The sequence below is a fragment of the Humulus lupulus genome, chromosome X (genome assembly GCF_963169125.1).
Source record: "Humulus lupulus chromosome X, drHumLupu1.1, whole genome shotgun sequence".
Classification (NCBI taxonomy): Eukaryota; Viridiplantae; Streptophyta; class Magnoliopsida; order Rosales; family Cannabaceae; genus Humulus; species Humulus lupulus.
Window position 1 is genome coordinate 20,096,356 of NC_084802.1, and position 11,336 is coordinate 20,107,691.

The 11,336-nt window shown below is 36.1% G+C and overlaps 1 protein-coding gene across 1 annotated transcript; it reads right to left on the reverse strand.

Moving 5' to 3' along the window:
- Positions 1 to 917: 917 nt before the first annotated feature.
- On the reverse strand, positions 918 to 8,800 carry LOC133804475 (putative transcription elongation factor SPT5 homolog 1). Its single transcript, XM_062242627.1, has 22 exons — positions 8,267 to 8,800; positions 6,612 to 6,850; positions 6,372 to 6,518; positions 6,084 to 6,242; positions 5,892 to 5,975; positions 5,548 to 5,618; positions 5,105 to 5,462; positions 4,826 to 4,981; positions 4,591 to 4,688; positions 4,450 to 4,498; positions 4,216 to 4,368; positions 3,987 to 4,130; positions 3,778 to 3,871; positions 3,509 to 3,679; positions 3,375 to 3,423; positions 3,196 to 3,290; positions 2,980 to 3,058; positions 2,318 to 2,372; positions 2,112 to 2,232; positions 1,815 to 1,958; positions 1,397 to 1,497; positions 918 to 1,295 (listed from the first exon to the last, which is right to left on the reverse strand). Exons 1-22 carry the CDS (start codon positions 8,631 to 8,633, stop codon positions 1,050 to 1,052), a joined length of 3,180 nt encoding a protein of 1,059 aa, XP_062098611.1. The 5' UTR covers positions 8,634 to 8,800; the 3' UTR covers positions 918 to 1,049.
- Positions 8,801 to 11,336: the final 2,536 nt, after the last annotated feature.

Consider the following 11,336-nt stretch of genomic DNA (forward strand, 5'->3'; position numbering starts at 1 on the left):
CAGCTGCACCTGTGGGATCCCAAGCATGCTCCTTCTGCACCGCCCCAGCCCCACTTCTCTCTCCCTCCTCTGCTGGCTTAGGCCCCCACCACCCTTAATATTGCCTTCATTTCTTCCTTGTCATTTTTTTAAATCATAACAAGGATTTATTATTATTATCATTATTATTTAGATAGAGCCCTATCTCTATTAGCACCAAACTTATTATTTACATGTAATGTGTAACCATAATGTTAATTAATGTCTGAATAGCTAATGTTGTCACTTCAAACCACCAAGTGTTAACCTATGCCCTGAGTGGTTTTAATGTTGATCATGATCTAGTACATACATATTGTCACGCCCCAATCAAAACTAGGGTGAGTAACTAGTGGGTATTTATCTAATATTATTTTTCCTGAGTTTTATAGTTCAAGTACATTTCAGGACCCACATAGTTTAAAGAAAAATGTTCTTTTTGATTAATGCTACACTGCATTTTAAGGGCATCATCAATCACACATAAATTTCAAAATGCGAGTGCTGAAATGTAAGTGCACTACTGCTAAGTGCGAGTGCGACATTTAAACAGGAGTTATATTTCTTATAATGCATGGCCTGGTCTAATAAGACAAATAAACATAATTTTTCAAAATCCTACATCAATAAAATTACAAATAAAAATATTTTGAGCTACCAAAAGTACTTCAAACAATGTTTTTCGGCAGTGCGTAGATCTCTAAGAGAGCTTCAATTTCGTATGGAGCAAACGTTTATCAAAAATAAAAAGTGAATCCAAATTTTTGGTCTCTAATTCATAGATAGCACAGCATCGGAACACAGTGAAATTTTAATCCTAAAAATTATAGCCTAAGTTATTAGCAGAAACCAATATAATAAGCTCTAGAAATCTAGTTCTCAAAAACAAAACTTGAGGCTGAAGAGAGAAATAACACCTTTCTAATCTTATATCAATTGATGGAATCCCTCGAACAAAACTTTTGCTAAACCAAAAATTAGACAATAATAATGACAATAATATACATTTTTAATTTCTATGTTCATCACAATCATGAGTGGGCTAGTTTTGCAAGAATAGCCAAATCTAAGATCTTAACATCAAGAGTGTCATCTACTTTTACAATTCCATCAGTGCCATCCACTCCAATTAGCTTGCCTGTGGCACCGCGCAATGCGCCACCCATGATCTTGATTCTGTCATTTTTCCTCGGCACCACAGCCTCCATTTCACCAGGAACAGCCACCATGGATTCACCTCCACCGCCCGAACCAAGAACTACCCTACAAGATCCATCCTGTACCAACAAAAATTAGTAATTAGTAATTATTTGGAGGCTTAGTAGCATTTTATAGAAGCAAAACGAAGGATTCAAGGAACGAGTGAATCTGAACATACTGAGAGCACTTCACGGATAGCTCCCACAATAGCTTCATCTCCAGATCTGCGTACAGTTACCAATATGTCCGGTATGCACCATGGACCTTCGGCATCTCCCCCTGCAAAAAAAATTAAGAAAAAAAACACAAAGTTGATCATTACTTACTGCAACATTTACAACACTTTCAAGATCATTTCTGAAGAAATAATAATCCATATTCACTGAAATAACTTTTGTTATGAAGGATGAGAACTTAAGGCACTAGTGACTAAAAACACTAGTTTATAATATCAAGAAGGTAACCCCAAATTTTCTCAGCATATTGAACAAGTAATGTGAATCCTCAAATTAACTAATTGACCAGAGTAAGAGAATCAGTGATAGTCTCATTTGTAACTACAAAACAAACTAAAGGAACTAGATTGCAAGTCTTACCTATGACAGGAGACATAGCATCTAGACCACCAGTGCCTGGTGTCATCGGCTGCCCTCCAGGAGTTCCAGGAAGATAGGATGCTGAATTTGGAGTCATGGGCTGCCCACCCGGAGTGGATGGCAAATAAGGGCTTGGAGCATTGGCTGTTTATGCACAAAAAACATGACAGATGAGGCAAACAAAATCAATAGAAAAGTGAGGTTCAGAAAGAAACTACACAAATGAAAAAAATACATATATTAAATTGCATAAAACAATGATGATGCATGCTGGTCAACGATAAATACTAGGCATACCATAAGAAGAACTACTATCCCTTGGTGTTCCAGCTTCACTGTAGTTACCACCAGGGGTGTTAGCCCAACCTGAACCAGGAGTTGGTGCTTCATATGGACGTGAAGCAGGAGGGCTTCCCGGCTGAGAGAAAGAAAAAAATTACAAGTTAAGGAAAAACACTACACTTGTCTAAAGACAACTCACAAATTATACAAGGATTGCTGACCTGATACTGTGGGCTGGCAGCCCAAGAGCCAGGGTTCCCATCCTCCCAGTTATCCCTAAATTCGTCAATATAAAAAATTCTTGAAAATTAGTAGCAGTTACTCAAAAGGTCATACATAGGGTGTTCTAATTTTCTTCTAATAAACAAAATTCTTCTATTACATGCAACATCAAGCATTTTGCTAGTGACAAACACAATCCAAATCCAAACTGAACTTCTTTATACTATTACATATGAAACAAATCTATTTATAACACTTTCCAAGCACTAGTTAAGTGCCTCGATTTCTTTTTTGTTCTTTTCCACAATTTTCTAGGTCAAATGTATTTTGGATTCTGAATAAATTTATGCAAAAATATTGAGACTAATATTGACTTGGACAAGTCACGGTCGTGAGACATGAAGTAACTTTTAACTATCATGCAAGGAAGTTGAGCCAGTTAATCAAGCCCATTTCTTAAATTAATCCAGCTGGGGTTTGATCCCCAGACCTCTTACACACAACACACACACTCAACCGCTTTAGTGGTGCAATGCAACAAATAGTCTGTGACTGTGCCCATCGCAATTGCATATGAAGGGCAAAACAATTTGTTCATTTACGGTGGCAAAAAAAAAGGTTCGCAGTTTAACGTGAAAATCGTTAGATTTTGATACATCACCTGGGTGGACTCATCGGTGTATAAGGATTCCAAGCTCGGTCTCGCATAGGTGTTCTCATGCCATCATGAATTGGAGTTGCTGCATAATGAAATACAGAATATGAATGAATAACTTAATTTTCCACAAATTTAAAACTAAATAAATATATGTGGCAATAATATTAAAACATTCGAATCTCTAAATCAAGCTAGATGACAAGATTCAAGAAAAATTACCTCCAGCATCTCTCATGGGTGTCATATACGGGTGTAGAGGGGTTCGAGAAGGATGCATGGGTGTCTCGCTTCCCATACCATATCTAGATGTATCACTGAAACATTTTGAGCAAAAGAGGTATTTAGCAAGAGGTCTAAAAATAGTGGAAGGGAAAAACTAGAGAAATTTAAAAAATTACCGATGCGGAGTTGTGACAGCCAAGTTGTCAGATATACAGTTCCGCTCAACTGCAGGGGAAAATTCAATGTAAAAGCCCATCCAGAAATACTATTAACCAATAATGAAACTTTTATATGAAATGGGTAGACTTGCCTGTGACAACCTTCATCTGAGATTCCAATTCAACACGAACACTTGGTCCTTTAAATTCTAAAACACGCCCGCGATAACCCTTAAATGGACCCTTGCAAATTTTTACTGTGGTACCAGTTGCACCATCATGCCCTCTTCCACCACCTCTTCCACCTCTTCCTCTCCCACCAACTGAATTATACAAGAACTTAATGCCGTGCACTCGGTAAAGTAAAAACAATAGTGGTAACATGTATATCAAACAAATTGTGTGAGCAGCAGCAGCTTACAATCATTTTGATGGCCACCCCTAGAAAATCTCATTGGAGACTGAGGAACATGAGATGGAGGTTTGAGATGGGCTAATCTTGAATAGGTATTACCCTACACAATTATATAAGATTTAGATTGTTATAAAAAAAATGATAATGAGTAGATTAAAAAGAAGAAAGAATTTACATTCACAGAACAATTTAAAAAAATAAATTAAAAAACTCACATTTCTATCACCATTTGAACGTGATCCTCCCACAACAACACAAGACTGGGATTTGGCACAAATAAAACCAGCATGCTCAAGGTGATGACGGTCAAAGATGAATAGAACACCCTTGTATATGTGTTCTACTGGACCTTGTTTTCCCTGGTATGACAACAACAATTATCAAATTATATATATCATCCCAAATCTTACAGTGAGATAATCAAGCCATGGATATAGATCTCACTCTGCAGGGTCCCTCAACAATCCTAACAACATCTTTCACAGATACTGTGTTCTTGAACCGATCTTGCACATTAGTTTTCCTATCTATCTTGCACTTTATCTCTCTTAACTTGACAAGGGAAACTTCAGGCCTGTCTGTAACTCCCTTGAGCACCTATATTACAGTAGCATAAATAAGAAAAACAAAATCTACTTATCAGGAGGCTTATAACATGCAATCAATATGAGCAAGTACCTGAAATGCTTCACTTTCCACACGTATAATCACACCGAAAGCCATATTACTGCACCAGATTGAACAAATAAAATAATTTACAATCATCATTAGGGGAAAAATATCCTTCTATATACAAAGAGGAAAAACAAAACAGCTTACTCCAATAACACAAGATCATGAAGTTCATAGTCCCCAATTTTAGTAACACCTGTTGTGACCTCTGAGCTCTCCACAACATCATCAGCAAACACACGAATCTGAAAACAAGAAAACTCAGCATCAGCACAATACAGTTCTAAATTAATCTCAAGTCCAGGATTTGCCACAAAACTTAATTATTCTTCTTTTCTTTTTTCATATATTTTTTATAAAGAGAGAATAGTAAACCACTCACATGCTCCTTTGTTGTGTCAGATAAAATAATGAGCACATGCTGCTCAACCTTAACAACCATACCAGTTGCACCTTCCTGGGTACCAGATACAACTTTGACATGATTGCCAGGTTCAAAGTACTTGCAAAGCTCTTTCTCATTTACAGCCAGAGTTTTCTGCAAAAAATTCATAATATAATTACCGACCATACCCCACAATTATGCATTCAAACATATAAAGGAACCACTTCAAAACATTTTAAAACGTAAAAATAAATAAATAAAACCATATATTCTTACTGGAAGGCCTTTCATTTCTGGTCTAATATGAACATTATCTTCCTCAACTTTCTCAACCCATCCTTTCAAATTTTTGAGATCACCCTTGACAACAATAACTGCATCACCCTTCATAAAGTGGCCCTTTTTTCTGTTCGCAAATAAAGTAGACAAACTAGCTATATCTCCATCACCATTCTCGCCAGGTTTCCGGAATTTCTCAAGCTCATCAAAGGTAGGTTTTATATTCATTGCACTAATGGATTTCATCGAGACTGTTTTGTATAAGAAACCATCTTTAAACAGCATGCCACCAATATTCTCAAAATAATCACCAGTCATTGCATCTCGTCGACGTTCCACCCTAATATGAAGCTCTCTGGAAATATATACATACATATATGTATAAGTAAACCCATATGCACTAACATAAAGTGATAAAATAAGATAATGTTTAGTTTTACCTCGCCTCATCAATATTCATAAAACGAGGAGGAGGAACAAATGCCTTCTTTTTTCCAACTTCTCTACCCTCCTGTATTACATAGCATTTATCTTCGAAATTACATGGGAATCAAAAACTGATTCAATTGAAGCCTCACATAAAGAAAGCATAAAAACAAAATACATAATGACACTAATTCATTTTTCCAAACAAACACATAATAAGTGACCAGCATTCCCAACAGCAAAAACAAAACAAAATAAAACAAATTTACAATGCCGCTGACATGGCACTCACAACTAAAAGAATGAACCAAAAATCCTCTCTATGAAATTAGACTTTAAAAAAGGTTGTCGACCATACCAATTTATTTGCAAGAGCCTGCAGGTCTATCCTTGGAATTAGTTTCACTGTAACTCTTTGTCGTACATTATCTACATCAACTACCTGCAGAAACAAAGCTTGATGGTGAGCTAGAAAACTTGAAGCCAAATGGATTCAGAAAATCATGGAAAATGAAATCATAAGTGAACAAAACAACAATTAGATTCATACTTTTGCAAGATCCCCTTTGTATGTGCCAATCTTCATCCTGACCCATGTATCCCTAGAAAGATCTATTGCTTTGCTCTCGACTGAAAGAACATCCGTCATTTCTCTAATGGGAACAAGCATTATTTTCTGGGCATACAAGTTGCGCAGACCTTTGCATGCCTAAAGCAAAAGCAAAACCTTTAAATTGCAGTTTAACAAACATCAAACATTTAGAAATGCATAACTCTAAACACACGCCTGCTGTCACGAACAGAGTCAACTCAGCACAGGAACATAATAAACACATACCTCCTTCACATGGGCTTCCTTGTCTGCTTCAATATAAATATAGTTCTTCAAATGATCAAGTGCAATTACAGATCTGATTTGCAGTTCAGGTCCTTTATCAATGTACTTTTGCATTAAGCAAGCAGCAACCTCTCGCTCTTTACCAATCTGACATGCATCAATAGATAAAAGTCAAACACTCATCCAACAAAGGGGACAAAGTCCATATTTGGAGTGAAGTTCTAAAAGTAGTAATCATACCGCACATTTCACCATCCACAGCTTCGGATCCCTAACAGATGGCAATAGAGCTTGTTGGTCTACATCAGTGGTTTCCTCATCATATTCTGTGTGGATAGTCCTTGCATATCTTTCTTGAATTCTTCTCTCAAGCGCTTCTACATCTTCCTGATCATCCTCTCGTGGAAGCAATGGACGGCGGTGCATCCTTCTTCCATCACCTTCATCAGGTATCTCTGTTGTCCCATCAACTATAAAATCTGTATAAAAATTATGGTTATCAGTATTTGGCAAAGCAAACAAGATCATATGCATCTACATCCAGCAAAAATTTCCACAAATTATTAAAAAAAAAAAAAAAAAGATTAGGCAAGAATGAGATTGCCAACCAATATGACATCCCTGAGAGTTGATACTGACAGTATTGTTCATCAAATATAAATGAAGAGTGGTGGCTTTTGAATCATAGTCTAAAATGGCCATTCATCACTTTTTATGTTTTCCCAAAAAGAATGAGTGTCTATCCAATGTCAGGAAAAACAGTCACAATGCAGCAATCTTGCTTATTTATTTACCAGCACTTAAACATAAAAATTGTCAAAATTATTAAAAACTTAAAATGTTATATATTTGAGCACTTTATTTTAACCAGTGGTTCGTTCTTCAAATGAAAATATGAATAATGATTCTACTGTCCATAATATTTTAACTTTATTGCACAGTTGAAGATATAATTAAGTGTAAGGAGCGATTTAAAAAAAAAGTACAAGGAGCATGTCGATATTAGTCCAAATACAGTGAAATTTACTTGATAATAGTGCATAACAATAACATTGTTCATAGTCTGGGTAGACTCCGAAGCTAAGCTCAGAAGACTAAGTAGCCAATAGCACCAAAGTTCATGATATATAAATATATACATTTTAATCTGTCCCTAAGTAAAGATGTATTGCTATATTAAGAATACTACACGGATCATATGTAAGTTCATTTCAGATATTAACTTCAGTAAACACCCCCAACTTCCCATGCATTTTATACACCACTACATCTCAATGTTAATGCGAAATTCTCATTTTGATTCCTCCTTATTCCACTTTATAAACATTTCCCACAGAATTCTTAACTATTACAGATTAATGCTGATTGTTGTTAAAATACGAAATACTTTCTAACAGTAAATTATAATGATTCCCTAGAGTTTTCAGATTCGTACTGTCATGCCAGAATGATTTCTTCATGTACTAATTCAAGCCCTCCAAGAGTCTAATATAGGAGAGGCGCATCCCCCTACTCCTTTCTCAATATGAATAGTATGCATCTCCATCATTTCCATTTCTTTTTCAAAAACTAGTATTTTGAGGAGTCAGAAAATCCTAAATATAGTTATGTTCTTAGCAACATTTTCAGCTCATTGAAACCGTAAAGTATTCGTATTTGGGTCGTTAAAATCACCAACCAACGAAAAGACTCATTTCCAAACATTCTTCAGAAACTAAAAACCAAATCCCTTCCTTTTTTTTCTTCACGAGAAAGAAAAAAAAAAAGACGCCTAATCCTTAATTCAATTCACAAACCACTCTAAACCCAAAATCCAAATCACAAAATGCAAACTTCAAGAATGTACAAAAACTCTAAATAAAACAAAAGAATTAATAAAAGCCAAATGAGCGTACCGTCCTCGCCGTCGTCTTCTTCCTCCTCGTCGTCACTGTCGACTTCAGCTTCGAGATCAAAAAAGCGAGAACTAGAGGCCTTCTTATTGCGTTTCTTCCTACTTGCAGCGCTGCCGCCCTCAAATTCCTCATCTTCCTCCTCTTCCTCCTCGTCATCGTCCTCCTCCGCCACATCGTCTATAAACTCGGATCTCCCTCGCTTCCGAGTCGAGCCGCCGCCCCCTACGCGGCGGCCTCCTCCTCCTTTGCCAATATCTTCCTCTTCCTCATCGTCCAATTCTTCATCGTCATAGACTTGTTCGGGGTCCTCACCATACTCCTCGTCAGGGTCCAAGTCGTCATCTTCCTCGTCTCTCCGACGCGGCATGGGTGGTCTCTGTGGTTGAAAAGGGTCAGCAAGTGGGGTTCCCAAACTGCAAAGAACCCTAGAGAGAGAGAGAGAGAGAGAGAGAGACTGATTTATGTTACTATCGTATATTCTTTCGGTTGTAGAGAGAGAAGGAGACTCTGATCCGATGGAAGAGGGTGAGGACAGCCCAGTCCTAAAATATTTTTTATTTTTATTTTTATTTTTAAATTCTTTTCCCTGTAATATTGTCGTACTGTTTCAATGTTAGATACGGTTGCGGCGCTTTGTAATTGGGCTGCTCCTAAACTAATGTAAAATTGAAATTTATAGGGTTTTTGGTTTTGTTTTGAAAAATATGCTTTTTTACAAGATTGTAAAAATAACATAATTTGGAGGTTTATTTTGGTGTGAAAACGAGTCAGGAGAATGAATTTTAGTATTTATTTGTATGGAAAATTCAGGAGTAGCGTTTGGTTGCCGAGAAAAATTAGGGAAAGTTATCAAGAGTATTCGATTCTTCCATAGTTTTGTCATTTACAAATCAAAGAAAAGACTTATGCACAGTTTTTTTTTTAATGTTTAAATTAGGGTATATGTTCGTAGGATGGGCTGTAACTCTAAAGAGATTACTGAGGCTAATTCTTCAATGCTGTTAAATTTTGAGACTTGACTTTGGTTTGTGTTTTGTTGGTTTTAAAATAAAGAGAAAATAGAGAAAAGTATAAAATCATATTATAAATTTTTATGAAGGAATTGAATATGTGTTTTTGGGAGAAAATTTCAGTATTTTTCAAAACGAATGGATCTCACCTGTTTAATGGGCTGTATCAAATATTGAAGTGGAAATGAGATAATGTACCCATTTTAAATGATCCATTTTAATTTTTACCCACTATTTTTAACTCTTATTTTAGTACCCAAATTTTCAATTAATGTACCCATTATACCCCTTCAATTACATATTTTTTTTTTCTCCTTAAAAACACTACAATTATAATATATTTCCAATTTAACTATAATATGACACATATAATACATATTACAACAACACTTAGAATCATGTGCTCAAATAAAGGTAATTTGGGAAATCTCATGATAATAATGGGTAAAGTTCAACTAAATATATTTAGTGTCTAATTTTAGTTAACTACTCCTAAAAATGGGTAATTCTCAACTTTTTCCAATATTAAAACCAACTAAGCCCTTATAAAACGCTCCATAATTATCACCCCCAAGCATAGGTACTGTACTACAAGAATAGCATTTTGTGTTACATTTAGGTTATTTAGGATTTTTAGCCCCCGAACTAACACTACTACGGTAACGACCTAAATTTACTGTTAAGGCTAAGTGTCTGGATTATAGTGCTTGGAGGGCATAATGGGATATACATGTTGAACTAATTGAATAAATGTGTGATTATGTGGCATACATGATTTATAATATGGATTTAACTGCATGTTTATGTATATTAAATATGCATATGGGCTCATTCTTGTTAATAAGGGCAAATCTGTAATATTGGCTCATTGGGGGCATAAATGTGATTATATGTGCGTAAATGATTGAGACCACATTATTATATGGATATATTTGCGGTATATGGCTCGAGACAATCCTAGTGAGTGGATTAGCGAAATAGTCACAGCGAGGTTTAATACCTAGCTCGGGGTGAGCCTAGGAGTATTTTAGGAAGTTTAATGTAAATTTGGGATTTATCGAGTAATGGGTAAGTATTTGGTGGTTAGTTGGACATGATGAGATTAATTGGGAAATTTTAGGGTGACTCGATGAATTAGCGGGAAATGGGTAAATGACCACTTTGCCCTTATGGACAACAAAAGGGATTGATTTACTATAGGGGCATTTTGGTCTTTGTGGTATAGGATATGGATGGAATAAACCTCTAGAGTATGTTGGAATGTATCAGAAGTCCCTCTCCCTCTCTCTCACGTTCTTGTCTCTCTCTCTCCACCTTTGGGTGACTCGAAGGCTTAGGAGAATTGTTGAGGAAAAGACTAAGGAATTGAAGCTTGGGGACTCGAGAATTGAAGCTAGGATCACTGAAGGATTAACTCAGGGTGTTGACGCCGTTTTTCGTCAACTTAAAATGTAGAGCAATTAAACAATAAGAACTATGGTGCAGATGAATAATATGATAGAACAACAAGAATTTTACGTGGTTCAGCAGTTAACTCTGCCTAGTCCACGAGTCTATTTTATTAAGACTTGGAGTTTTCTGGAAATCCTTCAGGGATGAATTCTCCATAATTTCTCGCAGTATATCAAAAGATCCGTCCTTTACATATGTTCATGAACACTCTATTTATAGAGAGTTTTCAGAGTTCATTCCCATATATTTCGAGAATATACTTCTTCTTATTAATTAAAGTAATGACATTAAATACTGTAACTCCTATATACAAGGAAACGTCCCCTGAAGACCAGGGGCGAATAACAGATTTGTTAATATCCTTTTAATGTTGGGATGTTACAACAATAAATATTCTTAAATGCATGGAACGCGTTACATCATATGACCCATTAAATCTTTCGAGGTCGACAATTAGCATCATGCCAGTCCAAGTCTATAGATAAGTTACGAACTAGCCGCCTTACTCCAAGACCTGCTCGGAGTGGGTAGATACCATCGAGGCTGTTACATTCTGAGCTTGTACTCTTTTTTAAGCTCAGGCTACTTGATCCGAAGACACCCGACAA

Excerpts from the sequence above, each read along its gene's own strand:
- LOC133804475 (XM_062242627.1), bottom strand. The coding sequence starts at position 8,633 with ATGCCGCGTCGGAGAGACGAGGAAGATGACGACTTGGACCCTGACGAG. Across the intron at positions 3,291-3,374 it reads GCTGTCACAACTCCGCATCG|TGATACATCTAGATATGGTA; the intron begins GTAATTTTTTAA and ends AAAATGTTTCAG. Across the intron at positions 2,373-2,979 it reads ACACCGATGAGTCCACCCAG|GGATAACTGGGAGGATGGGA; the intron begins GTGATGTATCAA and ends TGACGAATTTAG.